This window comes from Muscardinus avellanarius (assembly GCF_963383645.1).
Source record: "Muscardinus avellanarius genome assembly, chromosome: 17".
Lineage (NCBI taxonomy): Eukaryota > Metazoa > Chordata > Mammalia > Rodentia > Gliridae > Muscardinus > Muscardinus avellanarius.
In genome coordinates this window covers 29879890-29900494 of record NC_137803.1, presented here as the reverse complement: position 1 = coordinate 29900494, position 20605 = coordinate 29879890, and the positions used below count along the sequence as shown (strand labels likewise).

The 20605-nt window shown below is 44.4% G+C and overlaps 1 protein-coding gene across 1 annotated transcript in view; it reads left to right on the top strand.

Annotated features, from left to right (window-relative positions):
• The window catches only part of SLC14A2 (solute carrier family 14 member 2), a gene marked incomplete at both ends in the record, with an annotated part of 58652 nt that overhangs the window by 11268 nt on the left and 26779 nt on the right, over positions 1 to 20605 (top strand). The window contains 5 exons of the mRNA XM_080714790.1: positions 3123 to 3315; positions 8721 to 8868; positions 10080 to 10214; positions 10622 to 10671; positions 11126 to 11300. Of these exons, the coding sequence (XP_080570916.1) occupies positions 3123 to 3315; positions 8721 to 8868; positions 10080 to 10214; positions 10622 to 10671; positions 11126 to 11300 (701 nt within the window). The remainder of the gene's footprint in view (positions 1 to 3122; positions 3316 to 8720; positions 8869 to 10079; positions 10215 to 10621; positions 10672 to 11125; positions 11301 to 20605) is intronic.

Sequence of the window (20605 nt, the reverse complement as noted above, 5' to 3'; positions counted from 1 at the left end):
TGACCAAGACCTAAAAGCTAAGCACTTCCTTGTGATAGAATCACAAGGCTTTCTTGAAATAGAAGGTCTTTATATAAAGCTAGAAATTTGAACTAAATGAGGTCCTACTCAAGATCGAAGGGGGTAGAAACAAATATTCCTTGAGTCAGTGGTGTGCTCTGCCATTCACACATGTGTTTCCTAGTTCCTTTAGATTTATAGCAGGTCAGTAGAGTGTCCAAAGGGTCTCATAGTGTGCCTGCTGTCATAGGGAACCCTTGACCTCCAACTCCTGACTTCACATATACATGGCACCCTGGTCTCCACTCTACTCAGACATGGGGATTTATTCCTGTTCTCAGCTATAAATCAGACATGGTGATTTATTTTTAACATCTCTAAGAAATAAATGTCTCTGTTTGGTTTCAAAGTCTGGAGTTACTAAAACCAGTTAGTTTAATTTAGCTTAAGTACTGTTTCATTACTTTTTAGTAGTGCTTACAAATAAATTACATTAACCATTTTGGGTAATTTATTTTTCTTCTTATGGGTTCTTTAATTTTTAATCCATTGGGACAAAAAGATAAGGCAACCTTTTCTGGGAAGGGGGTTCCTTAAAGCTCACCCCCTGTGAGACGCAGAACTTGTCCTCATTTGCATAAATTTGGTTTATAAAGGTGCCTGGTATCTCAGCCACATTGCCTTGGATAGAAGTTACACCTAGTTTCTCTGCACCCAATTTCCCAATTTAAAAAACAAAAAAGACCCCTCTGCATGCAAAGTGAATTAATTTTAAATGGAGCAAGAATGGATGCTGAGCACAGTTCTGAGTCTGCTATCAAGTCCCACAGAAAGGAGTGTGGTTCTGACTAGAGCAGAATGCATGAACATAACCAGAAGTGCTTGACTTTGAAGTCTGCTTTGAGGAGTGTGGCGGCAACAGGACTTGTCAGGAGGCTGAGGGTAGGAAGATGAGAAAGTAAAGATGATTCCGTGCATTCCGCGTTCCTGTAATTTGCCTGATTATCTGAGCTGTGGAGAAGACTAAGAGAAAAATTGGTTGATGGCAGAAGACAGGAGGCAAATCAAGACTTCTGTTTGGATAATAATAGACATGAGCCTTCCAAGGAGAGATGTTGAGAAGGTAACTAGGTCTACAAATCGAGAACTGGGTGGTATAGTCAAGATTTGAAAGGCATATGGAAGGTATTTCATCCAGTGAACTAAAGAATACACCCAAAAGATATTGAGAGAGAGAGAGAGAGAGAGAGAGAGAGAGAGAGAGAGAGAGAGAGAAGAGAGAGAATGAATCTAAGACAGAGCCATAGAATTTTACATTTAACTGTCTGATGGAAAATAAAGAATGTCAGCAAAGGAGACTTAAGAAGGAACAGGCAGGAAGAAAACCACATCCAATGTCATGGTAGCCCACACAAAGTATTTTAATACAATAGAAGGGTTTAAATTAAGGGGATGGAAGTAGACTGTTGATTTGGTAGGACAGATGACCCTGGTAAACTGAACAAGAGCCATTCCTGTGATGTAATAAGGACTCAGACCTAACTGGTGTGACTGGGAGTGACAATGAGACTGGGATCCCAAAGATGCTGGCCCTTTTGAGGAGTATTGCTGCAAAGAGGAGCTGAAAAGGGGGCAAGCACAACAGTGAGCATCAATCTGGGAGGGGATAATTTTTAAAGATAGAAGGTACTAGAACATTTTATAGACTGATGAGGATGATCCGGAGGAAAAAAAGAGATTATGCCAGACATGGGGGCACATGCCTGTAATCCCAGTACTTGGGAGGCTGAGACAGGAAAGTCACAGGTTCAAGGACAGCCTCAGAAATGTAGTGAGACTCTCAGCAACCTAGGGAGACGCTATTTCAAAGCAAAACTTTAGAAAGGGCTGGGAGTGTGGCCGGGAATTAGAATGCCCCCTGGGTTTAATCCCTAGAACAGTACTACCAAAAAATTAAAAAATAAAATGGGGATGGGGGTGTAGCTCAGTTCAATAGTAGAATGCCTGTCCATTTAATTTCTAGCACATAGGAAGAGGAAGAGGAGGAGGAGATTGATACTGCAGATAAAATAAGAGGAGAATGTCACAGAAGTGAAGTCCTTGAGACTGATCAAAGAACAGGGAAAGCTGGCCTGATGAGTGAGCAGGGACCTGTCCATCAAATGTAAGAGATAAAATATGTGGGAACAGAGGAGACAGGGTGTGGATTTTTATGGTTAGGAAAATAAAATGTTTTTCGTTTTGTCCTTCTATTTTTAACAAGGTAGGGCCCAGTGGCTGACTGAAACTGAAAGGCAAGCAAACAGTAAAGACTTCATCTGAAATAGTTGTCAGCATGTTGGAGGGTTTATATGCTGGATATGTACAGTAGGGGTTTCAGGTAGTCCAAAATGCCATGGTCATCAATTAAATGTAGACCATTTAACCAGATAACATGACTTCATGTCCCTTTGAGTATGATATGAGAGGTACTGGGCATATAGAGTGTCTGGCCCCTTCGGAGGAAACGGAAGCTAAGGGGGATCATTCACCTAACAGTGAAGAATGAGGATTTGCATCCAGTTCTATATTTCTCCAAAATTCACACTCTTTTCAAGGAAGAGGCCAAGAAGACAGAAGGTACAAACAACTGAAGGTTCTGTTTTCACCTGGCAGTTTTCAGAATAGCTCTTGGTATCTGTGCTGAGTCCAAGCCTGCATACCACCTACATGCCACAGCAGCCTCTTCCCAGGAGGTCAGACTTCTAAATGTTCACAGCCCAGGACAATAGCTGTCACACACACACACACACACACACACACACACACACACACACACACACACATCCTGATGATTACGTTTTGTATGGATCACATTTTGTTTCATTTTCTCAGCTAAAGAAGAAAATATATTAGCTATTTTATCTTCTATTCAAAATGTTTTAGTATTTCAAAAATTTCTCAAAGGCATTAAGTTTACACTGAAGACTTATTTGCAATCCCAGATCAGTAAACCACTAGAATCCTGAGGAATGGCTATAGCAGGAGAAGGCCTGGCAGAGGCTACAGTGGACAGCGCTGATAAAACAGTATGGATCTAATGGTGCTCGTGGCAGTTAACCCTCTTTCTCTCCCACCTTCAGCCCAGTTATTTCTAGTGCCTTGAATTCCATCTTCAGTAAGTGGGACCTGCCAGTCTTCACGCTGCCCTTCAACATTGCCGTGACCCTGTACCTGGCAGCCACAGGTCACTACAACCTCTTCTTCCCCACCATACTGGTGGAGCCTGTATCTTCAGTGCCCAATATCACCTGGACAGAGATTGAAATGCCCTTGGTAAGTTTCCTAATGGTGATGAGTTAAAAGCTTTAGAATCCACTGTGGCTTGGAGATTGCCCTGGCTCTCTGCCTCACTGGAAATCAAGCAATGGGCCTCAGTGGTCCAGAAAGGGTTGCTGTGATGTCCATCTTTTCAACAAATCTTTATTGAACATTTAATATGAGCCAGAAACTTTTTCAGATATTGGGTCTACACAAGGTATAAGACACATCCCTGACCTCATGAAACGTGCATCCTAGAGAGGAAAAGAGATAACACACAAGTGAACAAATAAGGGTTACTTAGACAATATCAGATGGTGACAGTTGAATAAAAACATTATATATGATAGCTAATTTGATAAAATGGTAAAAGGGTAAAATAAATGTGTCAAATTAGGATTTTAAAGACATTACCAGGGGAAGATAGAAGGTAAATTTTCAGACTCTCTATACCAATGGTTCTCAAGCAAGAGTGACTTTGCCCCTTAGAGCATTAGGCAATGTCTGGAGATGTTGTCCCCTGTCAAGACTAGAAAAGTGCTACTGGAATTTAGTGGGTAGAAGCCAGAAACACTGCTAAACACCCTACAGTATATAGCACAGCTGGTCTCTGCCCTCAACAAAGAATTATATAGTATAAAATGTCAATAAGGCCAAAGTTGAGAAACTCTGCTTTATTTTTTTTTTGAAGATTTAAAGAAGTTTTTAAAAAGATAGAAATACAGAAAATAGTTACAGCCCCATACCAGAATGGCATGGGGGGAGGGTGGTCCGGGCCAATTCACCCCCCGCCCCAAGAAACTCTGCTTTAGAGCCTATTATCATCAATGTGCATACTCACTTATTCTGCTGATCTCTAGACACTGGGGATGAAGTTATGTAATAAAAATATAACATACGACCGAGTATATATAACTATAAACTTCTGCCCTTGTTAAACATAGAAATAGTGAACATTTAGTACTAAAGCAAGCTTATTATGACATTAATTCATTTCACCCTCATAATAACCCAATGCAGTAGGTACTATAATTGTTCCCATTTTTCAGATCAGAAAATTAAGGCAGGAGCAAATTAGTTTTTCAAAGTCTACCTGAAGCTAGCACCTGTGTATAACCACCTACGTAGCCTGACACAGAGCCTGAGCTTCAAACCACCTCCATAGTCCAAGATGGGACAAGTGCCTCCAATGAATAATCACACTGAGACAAAACTCGCTTCTTTCCAGAGGAGACCACCCCATCATTAGGTACCTCCAACTGGGGTACCATTCCTGGGGGACCCATCTACCTTCATCTTTTACCCATTACTTCTAGCTCTGCTCTCTAGAGTAATTCAGGATATGGCTTCTGTGGTACCCTTTTGAATATTTGAAAACATAACCTATGTCCTTATAAAGTGTTAGTATAATATGACTTTTGAACCCTGTGACCATCCAGTCATACCCCGTGGTCTAGTGTACCTGGACCTCAGCATGGCCTTCTGCAGATGCTCAGCTCTAGAGCCACCACTTGGGGGTCCTCCAGGGACAGCCACACTCTACCCCAAGAGCTATCAGAAAAGGAAATGCTCCCCCACTTCTGGGGCAAAAGTTGCTGTAAGCAGTGCCAAAGCTCTTTAAAGCTGATGTCTTCTGGTGGTATGGTGGCACATGCTTGAAATCCCCACGCTTAGTAGGTGGAGACAGGAGGATCACGTAGGTTCAAAGCCAGCCACGCTGGCTTAAGAGACTCTGTTTCCAAATAAAAAGTATAAAATAGGTCTGGAAGTGTAGCCCAGAGGTAGAAGCATTTCCAGAAACCCCAGTACCACCAAAAAGAAAAAAAAAAAAAAAAAAAGCTGATGTCTTTTTTTTTTTTTTTTTCGGTACTGGGAATGGAACCTAGGGACATTCTACCTCCGAGCTACACCCCCGGCCCTATTTTTTTATTCTTTATTTTGAAACAGGGTCTGAGTTGCAAAGGCCCTCATTAAGTAGCTTTGGCTGGTCATGAACCATAATCTTTCTGTCTCAGCCTCCCAAATGCTGGGATTACAAGCATGTGCCACCACACCCGGCTCAGCTGATGTTTTATTAAGTTTGTCTTGGGCTGGGCTAAGGGGAGAGTGGGATTGGAGGCAGAATTAGGGCCTAAACCCAAGAAATTGGAAAAGATAAATCCCTGCCTTTAAAGAAAAGCTCCTCTCTCAAATAGAAAATGGCCAGGTCAGGAGCAGGGACCACACTTAGACCATATTGTCAGTATTAGCCATCTGGCAATTAGGCAGACTGCCTCTGGGTGCATGGGCCCATGAGGCACTGTCCTAGTGCCAGCCATAGGCACAAGTGGCATGACCAGGGAAAAAGGCTTGCTGAGCCCCAACCCACACTATGAGGCTGGATACCTAGAACTGGCTGGGGGGACCCAGTGTGGCGTGTGGGTCACAGAGAAGAGATACCTCTCATTCATCCTCAAACAACTGGAAAGTGTCTGGACCCAAACCTGGGAACCCTAAGGCCCAGCTTACCCTGTCAGCTTGGCACCAGCCCATCACTCTGCCAACGAGGATCTTTCTCTCCCACACCATCAGGATCTGAGCATTGTAGTATCCACGCCATTTCCTTCTTTCTCTAAAACAATGGGATGGAAGGTCTCCTTTTTCATGTAGCTGGCTCATTGCTGTTACATGAGAACTGTAAGGAGTGGGGAAGAGGCCGGTGCTCAGTAAATTTCCACCACACACCTGACTGCGCTTCACCCCAGAGAGCCAACTGCGGCCTGGAGATCAGGGTGGAGGGGACAAAAACACAGTTCACGAGGCTGAAGCACAGGTCCCGGCAGAGGAGCTGCCTTCTGAACACAGGCTCCATTCCAAGACCAATGTTCCCTCATACCTCTCATTCTTGACTGCTTGGGCTTACAGCCTGCGTTCCCAGATGGGAAGGTGGAAGCTGGGCCCCCCTCAGCCTTTCACATTCCTCCAAGCTTGGCAGGTCAAGGGCTGTTTGTTGAGTAGACTTCCAGCCCGTCCTCCACACATAAGCTGAGTTCCTTAGCCTACTCAAAAACATGTTCTGGGCCCTATACAGAATATTAGGCCCTATCACAAGTTGATAGACTCTGGTCCAAGCAATGTACAGTTGGTTGTCAGAAGTCCACCCATTCAGAGTGAAGGGGCAGAGCTCAAAAGCTTTCTGGGACTGCTCAAACACTATCCCCTAAATGAATCAGATTGATTCCAAATCAAATCAAATTGTTTAAAAGAACCAAATAAGCCAGGTGCAGTGGTGCAGGTCTATAATCTTAGCATTTGGGAGGCTGAGACAAAAGAATCAATCGCAGGTTCAAGGCCAGACTTGGCAAGTTAGCAAGACCCTGTTTCAAAATAAAAAAGGAGCCAGGCATGGTGGCACACGCTTGTACTCCCAGCATTTGGGAGGCTGAGACAGGAGGATCACAGTTCGCAGACAGCCTGAGCTACTACTCAGTGAGGCCATTTGCAACTCAGTGAGACCCTGTTTCAAAATAAAGAATAAAAAATAGGGCTGGGGGTGTCACTAGGAGGTAGAATGCTTCATACCAACTTAATCAGTGTCTATAGGGGAGCCAGGCATTCGTACTTTAAAGATCCCCAGGGAATCCAAATATACAAGGTTTGAGGACCACTGAAGTAATCAATATGATAAGTATTTATTAAGTACCTTTTGTGTACCCAGTCATAAAAAGTCCCATCCTCTAAGAATTATATGAGCCATTAATGGAGAAAAGAACCATAGACAACCAAGACGTCCATCAACAGATGAATGAATAACAAAACTATGGAATATGTACACAATGGAATTTTACTCAGCCATACAAAAGAACAAAATTACATCATTTGTGGAGAAATGGATGAAACTGGAGAACATTATGCTAAGTGAGATTAGTCAGTCATAAAAAGTAAAAAATCAGATGCTCTCCCTAATATTTGGAAGCTAGGGAGAGGAAGAGTTATAGGGGGAACTCTAGATGAAGAAGGAGAAAGCATAGATGAGCAAATAAGCCAACCTAACTGAGGGGATGGGAGGGGAGAAGAGGGAAATTCCCTGATGTACATGATGTACATTCACAAGCATATCAAAGTCAATCACTAAGCCAAACTTGAGAAGGAGGGAGGGGGATAGGAGGGAATTGGGGAAGAGCTAAATGAGTGATGTGTGCATGTATGCCTCTACCATCTTGTACCCTATGAAGATGTATGACTGCAATGCACCAATAAAAAAAAAAATGAATATAACCATACAATGTTAAAGGTCATCTGCCCGGCCAGCCTTCTCGTGTTGCAGAGGAGGACACCCTAGCCTGCATGAGGAAGTGACATGCCAATGATCACACAATGAACTTGTGCACAGCACCCTGGAAGCAAGAGCCCCAAATCATCAGGCCACTGCTCACCCTACGTTACCATTCTCCCGCTTTTCCTCTTTGCCTTCAAAGAGTTGCAGAAAAATATAGACAATTCAGCCTGACCAGAGGAAGACCATTCAACCTTGGTCCCAAATCAATCATCCCCAACACAACATCCCCAAGTCTCTCAGTGATGTTTGGCCTTCGTGCCACTCTCCAGATGTTCCACACAGTGATGTTCTATAGTGCTAAGTCATCCTTAGGTGCACAGAAAGTGCCCTCTCCTTCCCATGGGCTCACTACCTGCCAGGTAGTGCTGAATAGACAGCACCCACAAAAGAGGACATGCCAATGGTGTCTTGATGGAGAGAGAGTGAAGGTGGTAAAGACCTTAGATTAGAAGTCAAGTTCAGAAGCTTTAGCCTAGTGACCATCAGTGAAATCATCCATCAAAGTAGCCAAGAAATTATGCCATGAATATATACAAAATTACCAACCCCAATCTCAAAGACAGGGAAGAGAAGGAGGAGACAGAGGGAGGGACCCAGTGGAAAGGTCACCAAGAGTTGTGGGCATGTATTTTTCTGTCACTCTATACACCGACTATGATGTAAAATTACAATGCAGCAAATAATAAAAAATGGCCAAGAATATATCCAATATTTCTAGACTATTTGTAGGATTTCAGAAGGTTAAGAGGAAATTTCTGAGTGCCCCAAAATTCCCAACAGAAGTCCCAGAAAGTGGTGCATTTAGTTCCCCTCAAAGGTTCTCCTCTGAAAGCAGAAGCAACCTGTTCCTCCGAAGGATCTTTGCCAAACACCACCTGGTCCCCCTGCTGCCTGAGGGATGCTAGATGCCTGCTAGGTGGTGGAGTGGGGAGCCATTTGTTCCAGTGTGTGCCCCCTCTTGGTCTCTCTTACGCTGGAGGGCACGGTCATCCTCCTGTTCTACCTCATTACCCCCTCCAGGAATGGCTGGGTCCTGGCCCTGAAGCCTGTCTTTGCATTACCAGCCCATGCTCCAGTGACCTGGATTCTGTTGATTTTGCAGCTGTTACAAGCCATCCCCGTCGGGGTTGGCCAGGTGTATGGCTGTGACAATCCCTGGACAGGAGGCGTGATCCTGGTGGCTCTGTTCATCTCCTCACCACTCATCTGTTTGCACGCAGCCATTGGGTCAATCGTGGGAATGCTAGCAGGTAGGAGAGAGCCCCTGCCCCGAAGGGGAATCCTGGGGATAATCGTCCTGAGACACTTCTCCCACACACATAACAAATACTCCAGACTTGCTCTCTTCACTGGAGTTTCAAATCTTTGTCAGCAGTAGGGATTCGGCTTTCCCTTTCTCAGAGTCTCCAAAGGTAGCAAATTGTATTGAGCCCTGCAGCTGAATACAATTTGGACGGAGGCACTGGGAGCAATACTAGCATTGACTGGAGTACACATGGCCCAGAACTCTGAGGTTTTGAGTAAGCTAAAAGGAAAAGTTTTTCCAAAATTGGATCGGCATTTCTCAAGTGTTATTCCATATTTCTACACATGCATTTATATACGTATACACATTTATATATGGATATGCTCTTTTCTGCAATAGAGTCAGAAAATGAGGTAGAGGACATTGGGAGAAGGTGTCTGTTTCTTACTTATTCCAATGTTTTTCAAAGATATTTTGGAGTAAAACTTTAATTTTTTAATTGGAAATATTTTCAAGCCCATAAAAAAGTCACAAAAATAAAAATAACACGGTTGGGTGTGGTGGTACATACCTGTAATCCCAATACTTGGGAGGCTGAGACAGGAAAATTACAGATTCAAGGCCAACCTCAGCAACTTAGCAAGACCCTGTTTCAAAATAAAAATAAAAAGGGTTAGGGATTTTACACAGAGATAAAATGATGCTAGGGTTCAATCCCCAGTACCAATAAAATAAAATACACAAGTGGTACCCATTAATTTTTTTACCCAGATTCATCTATCCTTTATTTCCTAGCCCCATAGCTATAAATTCCTCTAACTACATAAATCTACAAGTGCATACACAAATTTTGTTCAGCCATTTCAAACAGAAATCTTACAATTTGAAATCTTTGTTGCTAAAACACAGCCACACTAGCCATAGGAGTTGAGGGCTGCAGTCCCACCTTTTCAGCTTCACCTCGTCCTAGAAGCTGCCACAACTTTGTGTAAAAACTACAGCTTTGGAAAACAGTTTGGAAACCACTACTTTCTTCTCATGTGGATTTCCTAAGACCAGATGTCACATCATTTTCAGAGGCTCCTTTGAAGCCAGGGTTGTAGGTATGGGGTGGAAGACCAGGAAGGACAGAGCTCTGAGACCTGGCACCAGCCATGAGGTGGCCTCTGTTCTGTGGCCCAGAATTACCCAGAAATACCACGCCTTCTTCCACAGCCCTGACGGTGGCCACGCCCTTCCAGACCATCTATGTGGGCCTCTGGAGCTATAACTGCGTCCTCTCCTGCATCGCCATCGGGGGCATGTTCTACGCCCTCACCTGGCAGACCCACCTGCTGGCCCTTTTCTGTGGTAGGTATTCAGGAAAGTAACAACCAAGCTGCTCTGGCTCCTCTTCCCCCCTTGGATATTTACCAACACTAGCACATCCCCAAAACCAGATGGGGCGAGCAAATGATGTTCATTGGCCCCTGACTCTATACAAGGCCTTTTTGAAAGGGGAAAGCAAGGTAAAAGCATATAGATGCTCTAATGGATTTCCTTATAGGATGCAGTCAAAAGGGAAACAACTACAAACATAATAAATAATATCGGGTAGGAGAACTCAATGTCAAGGCATAGTGCAGACGCTGAGGCTGCAGGGAAGAGTGTGGCCCCCTATTCTTGGTCTGGGCTCCCTGTTTTGCCAGGGCAGTGGCTGGAGGGGAGAGGCAGGCTCCAGGAAGCTGACTCTGATGCTGGTCCCTGCAATTCCACAGCTCTGTTCTCTGCATACATGGGAGCAGCCCTCTCCAATGTGATGGCGGTGGTAAGTTTGGATTCCCCACTATCCTAAAGCCCTGTCAGAACTCCCAGACACCTAGTGTCTTGTGGAAGTATCTGGAATTGGTTTGGGTCTGGCACCTTACGCAATATTTCTGTCAAGGTTTATCTAGGGTTTTTCCAGAGATGAATTTTGTACATGTACCCTCTAGAATGTGTGTGTGTGTGTGTGTGTGTGTGTGTGTGTGTGTAACAAAGATGAGAAGATGGATCCATGCGGTTAAATTGGATGTGGGAGACCATCCCTAGGCCAACTTTCAGCTCTAGCATTCAATGATTCTGATTATACCCAAAAGAACCAATACCTTAAATTTCCTGACCAACTCCTCTGACATTCTGGGTCTAGGGACGCCTTCTGTGGGCGCAGCCTTCTCCCCCAGAGACTCTGTCCCAACACAAAAGTCTAGGAACATTCTTCATTTCCCTGCTTTTATTTCCAGATGGGTGTGCCACCAGGCACTTGGGCCTTCTGCCTCTCTACCCTCATCTTCCTGCTTCTGACGACCAACAACCCTGCCATCTACAAGCTCCCACTCAGCAAGGTCACCTACCCCGAGGCCAACCGCATCTACTACCTGTCACTGAGAAGCAGCGAAGAAGTGAAGCCCCCCAGCGGTGACTAGTCCAGCTCCAGCAGAAATGCTCTTGCCTGGCCATCATGGTCTCAACTCTGGGCCAAGCAGCTCAGTGCTCACCTTCTTTGCCTCTCCTTGCACCTGTATGGAATCAAACACACCTGTACCTCCCTATCCCTGAGGCTGATTTTTCTCTCTCTGCCCAAATCTTCCTAACTATTGTGCTACATTAAAGGAAGTTGGTGATGAGACTGCTGGAGTCAGAAGGAAGGAGTGTGTTATCCATGTTGGTGCAAAGCAAAAATACTGTGTAGTCATTTGGAAAAGTAATTCGGAGATGATCCGCTAGGAATGTTTAACTACTTAATAGATGCTGTAGAGCTAAACTTGCTGAGTGGCTCCCGGGCAGACCCAGAGTGGAGCTGAGATGGGAGCACGTGCTAGAAATGAAGGCACCGGAGAGCAGAGCTAGTGGACGATGGGCACTGAGAACCTCACTCAGCAGAGAGGACTTTCACACTGATGAGGTTTTAAATTCAAAATGGGGACCATTGGGGCACTGGAAGTGTCTAAATAAGGAGTCTTGAGACATTTCGGTTTTCCTTTGACCATTAGCAATCATTGCCCCTTTCCCAATACTCATGATCAAAAGCCTATTTCTATATTATTATATAAAAACAAAATACTGAAACGTTTACATCAACAAGATTCCAACTCACTTCTCCAATCTTCCTTTCCCACACCAAGATTTTTTGTTTGTTTTATTTTGGATTTTGTTTGTTTCGTACTAGGGACTGAACCCAGGGGCATTCTACCTCCGAGCTACTACCCAGTCCTTTTTATTTTTTTATTTATTTTGTTTTGAAATAGGGCCTCACTGTATTACTGAGAGCCTTACTAAAGTTGCTGAGGCTATCCTTGAACCTGCAATCCTCCAGCCTCAGCCTCCCAAATACAAAGACTTCAGATGTACTCCACCACACCATGCTGAAATGTTATCATTCTTTCACTATTTTCCAGTGCTGTAGTCCTTTCAAGACATGAACCTCTCCAACCATCTCCCACCTTAAACTTTGCTGAGATAACTTACCATTTTGGGTTTTCCCTTGCAATATGCCTCTTCTTTTTGCAAGAATTTATATCTAGCCCTATATCATACATTCCCTGTGATTCTATCATTGTCCATTTGAAGTTCACTATTTGTCACTTTCCTCTATTTTTCATCTTCCCCTCCCCTTCAATCTCTATTCTGACTTATCTGTTCTTGTTTAGAATATCTTGAGTATTTCCATCAAATAATAATGTGAGAAAATATGGGTAACATTCTTTTGTGCATGTGTGCTACTGAGGATTGACCCCAGGAGTGCTTTCCCACTAAATTATACCCCAATATTTTTATTCTGGGGACAGAGTCTCCCTAAATTGTCCAGGCTTATTTCAAACTTGTGATCCTCCTTCCTCAGCCTCTTGAGTAGCTGGGATATAGAGGGTGTGCCGTCACACCAGCGGGTGACAGATTCTTTGACCCTTTGCATCTCCACACTTTCTTTTCCCTGGCGAGTAAATACATGATTTGGGCTAGATGTGAGATCCTGGAATGCAAACATCCCCTTCAGTTGTCTATGTTGTTCTTTCATTTCTTGTTTCTTGGGTATTACAAATAAGAAATCTATGGCAAATCTCATTAGCTTTTGTAAAAAGAAACAAAATTTGCCAGGCATGATGGTACACACCTGTAACCCCAGTACTTGGGAGCCTGAGATAGAAGGATCACAGGTTCCAAAACAGCATCAGCAACTTGGTGAGACTCTCAGCTATTTAGTGAGATCCTGTTTCAAACTAAAATATACAAATAAAAAGGGCTGAGGGTGTATCTTGTTGGTAGAATGCCTCAGGCTTCAATCATGAGCACCAAAATAAAATAACTAGATATTTTCTCTGCATCTTTGGAGTCAGAAGTGTTATAAAGTTAAGCCTAGGTGTGCCTCTTCTCTCATCAGCCCTGCCTTTTAATCTGCAGCCTCAAGCCTTTCTCCAGCTCATGACTTTTCTCCAAACATTTGTGTGACCATTGCTTTTTCTCCATCTCTTCTGTCTTCTTCCTCCTCCTCCTCCTCCTCCTCCTCCTCCTCCTTCTTCTTCTTCTTCTTCTTCTTCTTCTTCTTCTTCTCTCTCTCTCTCTCTCTCTCTCTCTCTCTCTCTCTCTCTTTCTCTCTCTCTCTCTCTGGAATTCCTGTATCCATATGTTAGACTCCTAGATCTTTGTTCCAAGTTTCTTATCTTCTCCAAGTTCTTACCATTTGCAATTTTGCTCTGCAGGATATTTCTTCCAGTTAAGCTTTCAGTTCTGGTTCAGGTCCCAATAGTAACCCTTTTTTTTCCTTCACTTTAGGACATAACATTGAAATTTTTGCTATAAAGTAATGGTTTGGGTTTTAGAAAATCTTTGGGATGGGAGTCAAAGTTAAATCCCCACATGTGTTCATGTTCATCTTCTGCTAGCGTCTATCTCTTGCTCCTGAAATCAGGTACAGCTTCTGGTAAATGATGGCTCCAAATTTCATCTCTTTCTCTTATTCCATCCCAGATGGGCCCCTGTGGGCCACCTTCTGGCATTGATGATGCAGCCTGACCTCAGCCACTCATTCATCCCTGAGGCTTTGCATATGTCACTCAGCCCCAAGCTTGACAATAAGCCAGGAAAGAATCAACCAGTCCCTGCCTTCAAGGAATTGGTTTTATGGAGATTTGCCTGACCAAGTGAGATGAAGATGAGGCTGCTATCTCACGCTGCCTGAGCCAACTTACATTCACCGAACCAGTTTTCATCTTGAGAAAATTATCTGGTCGGGTTGGTCTTCTGTTTAGGAAACGTACTGGGCATGGTATTAAGGGTTCCAGGAAAGTATCTCTGCCTCCTCCTGTTCCCTGTGTTCCCGTTACCTGCTGCCCAAACATTCCCAGCTATCCCTTTGATTGAAGGCTTTGAAACCCTTTAAAAATATAAATGATCTGGGAGAGTAAAACAGTAAGCATGATCAGTCATTTGCATCTTGTGTTGAAGGAACCATTTCCGAGAATAGGTTTGACAAAAATAAAAAAGGAGGGGAGAGTATAAGGAAAACATGGGCAGCACATATGGAGACAGCCTTTGGAAAAAAGGGGGGAAAGGCCATGCTGAGATGAGGCCAACCTGAGCAAATAAGGGTCTGGAGCCCCCTGGTCCCACCAGGAATGATGATGAAGCTGGTTCTTTGGAGCTTGAAAGGAAGAAATGGCTGAGACCCTGGCTATCTGCAGTAGGAAATAATACATTAATGTCATTCCAACTTTGAATGAGTGTGTGTGTGTGGGGGGGGGTGCTTTGTAGCAAGGGAGAGGATGAGAAAAGGTGTTCTGTGCGGCTGACAGCTCGCCTGGGCAGGGGCTGGAGGCCTGGTGGGGGCACTGGCTTCAGGAGGGGGGCCAGGTGAGCACAGCGGCCTCTCTCTTCCAAATCCAATTTTCTGTTTAGGAAGATTCTACAGCCCTGAGCTCCTCCAGAGGAATAAGGAGGAAATATCACTAACATGGCAAAACATAAGAACATGGACACCAGAGGTATCAAAAATATACTATTATTGCTTTGGCAGCTTTCCAATTAGCCATTTATGTGGTCAGTTGACTGGGATGCTCAACATGGTTGCTTTGTGGACATAAGCTGGAGGACCAGTATCACTCAGATCGGCCTTGTCCTCGACCTCCCCATCTTCCTCCCCACTGGAGGATTCTTTTTCTGGTCAACTCTCTAAGATCTGACCAGCACTTGGTCTCCCTGCCCTGTGTTTGTGGCTACATCACACCCGTGTGCCCAGTTTGTTTGTGTGTCCCATGTGAGCCTGTCCTTGTTTCCTTGAGTCCTAATGGTTGTGAGGACCTTGGGACAGTGATCACGTAAGTGCAGGTAGGAGATAGCCTTCTCAGTGTGGACATGATTTCTACTTAATAAAACACAGTCTTGTTTGGAAACTTCAAAGGCCTTCACATTTTATGTGATATTTTCTTTACTTGCCTGGCTTTTCCTGCCTCTAGCCATTCAGAGAAGATAGAAAAATCCATAGGAACCCTTGCTACCTTGAGAGGAACTAGAAATCTCATGTCTTAAAGAGAAGATAGAAGGGAGAATCACAAGTTCTTTTCAACCCTTTGTGAGCTAATAACCAGTAGCTCCCAGATCCCTTCTGCAGCTGCTGGGGCGACTGAAACAAAATAAAAGAAAGGAAGAAGCACTTTGTAGAACTAGCTCAGACTTGCTCTTACTCCAACAGGACTCTGGACCTTTTCCCTGGAGGAACCTGACCACCCCAAGTTTAGACCCCGCTGGGTAATGTAGAGCTATATGAGCATTATAAACAAAGGGCCATTCGCAAGTGAATTCTGATTGAGCTACAAAAAAGTCCCATAAGTAGGTCTCTTGGTGAATCCTGGGTGCCCGGGCTCCAGCCTTCTGTAGGACCTATTGGGGACAGGATTCAATCATGACCTTTTGCTTTCTGAGATAACACTTATTGCCCTGTTTGACAGATTCTGTACCTCTAAAAACCACAGTTCCTTTTAGCTCATGGGCCCACTGTGAACTTCCTGGATGGCTTCTTCAGGGCTGTTACCTTCTCTCTTTCCAAATCGATTAGGTATTGTTCACACGTGGCACCCCTGTGATATGCCTGAGGTAGATGGATGCCTAGAGATCTGGACCAAGCCACCACAGAAGTTCAGGAGCCCTTAAGAGGGGTCAGAACAAAACACCAAGGGATGAGCATCCAGGCTGAGTGAGGAGACTGGGTGGAGGGGGCGCAAAGAAAACTAGGTGAGGGCTCAGGTACAGTTAGCAGACACTGTGGCCCTGAGCAAGCAACACCCAGGAAAGCCCCTGTGCAGGGACCTGCTTTACTCTCACGCATTCCCCACCTCTCCCTGGAATGTGGGGCCCTGTAGGCTCCTTTCACCCCTTTGTTTGCTTTCCCTCTGCAGAACCAAGACCCCTCTTCAGCAGTTCCAAAACACCTGGTGTAGTGGGAAGGGGACCTTTGACGTCAGTGGGGAAGTTTGTGTACTCAGGTGTGGTTAATTTCCTCAGCATGAGGTTTTGTTTCTGGTCCTGGGTAGGTGACCACAGTCCACCGCTGAGTGTGCGTTGGGGTGGGGGTGGTGTGAGCACAGGGTTGATCGTCTATCATTCTCACATAGCCAAACAAAACATGTCTGGGTTGGTCCCCCTTCCCAAACACCAACACCCCCCCACACATACCCCACGGCCTCACGAAACTGGGGAGGGACAGCTTCCCTAATATATAGACTCACGGTCCTTTCTGGATGCAGGGTTAGATCATGCCCTTCTTAAGAGGGTCCTGATGATTTCCCAGGACCCCAGTCAGCAACAGTTAGGAGGAAAAACCTGAAATTTTCCATAGAACCAAAAAGAAGACATCTAGTATCAGGCTGTGCAAAAATTTCCATCAAGACACCAATGGCAACGTCGCTCCCCAGCCCGCACCCTGCCTGTACTGGGAATTAAGGGAGCTTATTGAGGTTGGAAGGCAAATAGGCCCCTGGAGGAGACAATGCTTAGATAATTGCTTTAAAGGCAAATGTTGGAGCTAGAATTCTAATGAAAGGAGGTAATGCCTGAGAGACAGCAGGGAAGTTACCAGACAGCCCCCAGCTCTGCCCTCTAAAGGAAAGCTGCCTGACCCACCCAGGTGGGGGAGCCATTGTGGCTGAGTTTATCTTCACTAGGGGGTTTAGGGCAATAGTCTTTTGACAGGAAGGCCAGAGAACACTGGGAGTGGCAGAAGGGGCATCGTCTGTCTCTCCTCTCCCTCCTCTTCCATGGTGTCCTTTCTTAATTGGCAGACATATGCCAGGCATAGATTTAGGGTATGCAAATTGGTGAACTTGCAAAAGTCCTCAAGAGGATGGGCCTGAGGTCTCAGAGAAGTGAGGAGGTTTGGGTTTAGAAGAAATCATAGTCCCTGAACTTGAGGACCAGAAACGCCGCCCAGCTGGAAGGAAACTTCATCCCGAATCCTGAGGGTCTAGATTTCTCCAGCCCTGATCAGGAAATCGAACGGAGCCCAGGTAAGAGATGCTGGGAATCAAAGTCAACCAGGTAGATTCCCAGCCAACAGCAACATCGGGTTTTTCAAAGAAAAAAAAAAAAAAAAGATCTGTTTCTTCTTTTCATTGAGCAGCATCTGGGGAAGATGGCTGTGGGATGGGAAACTCACTAAGAACTCAGGAAAAAAGCTAGATCTTGGAAGCATCAAGCTACAATGGCTCTTAAATATTTAGAGTTTAAATCTAGTATTTTAGAGAGGAAGAAACTGGCTATATAGAGATGAGACCGGGTGCTAAAAGAGCCTGCGTGGAAGTCCAAGTATCCTAGCATCCAACCCTGAGCTCCTCTTCCCACCCGGTGTCAGAATCAGGTGAATCAATCAACCTTCAGGTCCCTTTCTCAGCTCACCTGCCTACTGGATGAGCCTTTATAGCCTTTGCCATCCTTCCCTTGACATCTGTATGGTTCTCAGGGCAGCACGGTGCTGAGTTGAGCCTCTGGAGTACAGCTTCTGGCTAATGAGTTAGAGTCAGAGTAGGCTAATGAGTAGAGCAGCTAATGAGATGGAGTACAGCTTCTGCCAACCAGTCATTACCTGATGCTTCCCGAGCTGAGTGCCTGCCTCAGGCTCCCTGGCTTGTCTCCTTAGCCCTTGTACTCCTTCTACAGACATGCCAGTCAAACTGGACCAACCAATCTCCACACACATCTTAATATCCCAGCTCCTTAGTACCCCCTCTTAAGTATTTATCTTAGATTACTGTAGACTTATTCTGGACAGCAACAGAAAGGAGATGTTTCTGGAAGGCAGATAGTTGAGCCATAAGAAGCAACATTCCAGGATATTGATCTGATCAGAGAATGGACAGACTTTAAGGTATGTGATCTCCAAAACTGGCACCAAATGATATAAACTTTGGCAAACTTACTGGGGGGGAAAGCCATCCTTGGAGCTTGGATGTGACTTTGGCCTCTCCCTTCTTCAACAATTTAGCCTTGATGTGCCCTCTTCCCTCAAATATGTACAGAATCCATATCCTTCTGTAAGATTTGAAGGGAAAATATAAGTTTATTCTCAAGTGCCAACTCTGATTGATACTGATTTTCTGAATCATTGTGTTAAGAAGAATTCTAAGGCTGTATTTAACTTTACTGGAATACAGTGCTGTGATCAATTAGTTATGTCTGCCATAGTTAATGAGGGAAGGGCATGAGGCACAAAGGAGTATGTAAATGTTTCCCTAAAAAAAACTAGTATACAGTGGCCCAGAATATTCCTTGGCCTTTTATTGGGTGTCACAAAAGTGATGATAGGCAGGTTCTATTGTTTTATGTACCCTTTGGGATATAAAACAAATCATGATATTTTAAATTTGAAAAGTCATAAACCAATTGATATCATTTTGAAATTCCCAACTATCTGTAAAATACCTATAGTGCAGGAGTAAAAAATCAAATCTGGAGGTCAAAACCTGTCTCCATAACTGGCCACTGAGTGGCCTCAGGTAAGCCGCTTCTCTCTGTGCCTGTTTTCTTCTGCCAGTGCCTGGTCTCAAAGGTCACTCAGTTAAGGAAGAACCGGTCTTCCAAAGTAGCTTCAATAGGTTGGAAAGCATGCATTGAGTAGGTTTCATGTATACTGTAACCCTGCTGTGGTCTAAACTTCCAAAGATGGGATGTAGAGGACTTTCTGCACATGCAGTGGGAAATCAGAGTGGATTGATCCAGATGGCCAAATAAGCCAAGGATGGCCCATAGAAGAAAAGAACATAAACCAGGTGATGCAGGGTATTTAGGACTGGGGCAAAAAGAGAGGTGGAGGAAGCACAGGGAGCCCTGAAAGAGCCAAGTGCCCTGGCAGGAGGCGCGTGGGAAAGAAAAGGATGGCATGGCGCCAGATGGTGAAGTTAGCCATACTGTGGAACATCTGGAAAGTCAAGCAGAAGAGCTGGCACATTATAATCTGGGCAGAAGGAGCTATGTAGATTACTGAGTAGGAAAGTGACGATGTAGTCTAGAAGCTGAAGCACAGAATGAACTGAAGATAGACCCAAATTGGAGAGACTGGTAAGGTAAACACAATTCCAAGGGTGTAGTGTAGGCTGGAATTAACCATGCAGGGAGAGGACAAAGCCATTCTGGAGGCAGATGGGGTATTATCCTGGTTACAGAGAGAGGTTCTAGTCTTTGTAGTCTCTTTAATCTTATTTATGAGGCTACCATAAAGTAGTGGGAAGTTAAATGAGATATCAGTTCATGTATGCATATTCATGTCTTACCCATGGAGTGAGCCAAAGACAAGAAAATAAACAAAATCTGGGCAAGTTCACTGGCCAGACAGTGAACTATATGGGGAAGGAGAAGAGAAAAAACTTAAAACATCAACTATGAAGATGAGTCTATGGAGATTACAGTAATTTATACCCGACACTCTTAAAAAGAAAAATTGAGCGCACATGTAATCCTAGCACTTGAGAGGCTGAGACTGGAGGATCATAAGTTCAAGAATGGCCTCAGCAGTTTAGGGAGGCTCTCAGCAACCTAGTGAGACTCTATTTCCAAATAAGAAACAAAATCAGTCAAGGGATATAGCACAGAGGTAGACTGTCTCTGGTTCAATTCCCAGTACCACATATATATATATATATATATATATATATATATATATATATATATGTGTGTGTGTGTGTGTGTGTGTGTGTGTGTGTGTGTGTGTGTGTGTTGGGTAATTGATTAAGAAGTTGGAGCTGCCAAGTAATTTACTTCCAGGTGTTTCCATGGACCCGCTCTTCCTCTTTACCCCACCTGTCTCAATCACTTCCTAACCAGTTACATTGGGAAGGTACAGGAAGACTGACTGGGATTTTTCTTGAGGAAAGGGGACCACAATTTAAAGAGAAGTGAATTCTAGAGCCAGGCATGGTGGCACATGCTTGTAACCCCAGTACTTGTGAGCCTGAGACAGGAGGATTGCAGGTTCATGGCCAGCCTCAGCTACTTAGTGAGGCCCTCTGCAACTTAGTGAGACCTGTTTCAAAATAAAGAATAAAAATAGGGCTGCAGGTGTAACTTGAAGGTAGAATACCCCTGGGTTTAATCCCCAGTACAAAAGAGAAAAGGAGGAAGGGAGGGAGGGAAAGAAGAAGAAGAAGGAGGAGGAGGAAGAGGAGGAGGAGGAGGAGGAGGAGGAAAGGAAAGGAAAGAAAAGAAAAAAAAGAAAAAAGGAGAGAGATTGAGATTGATTCTAG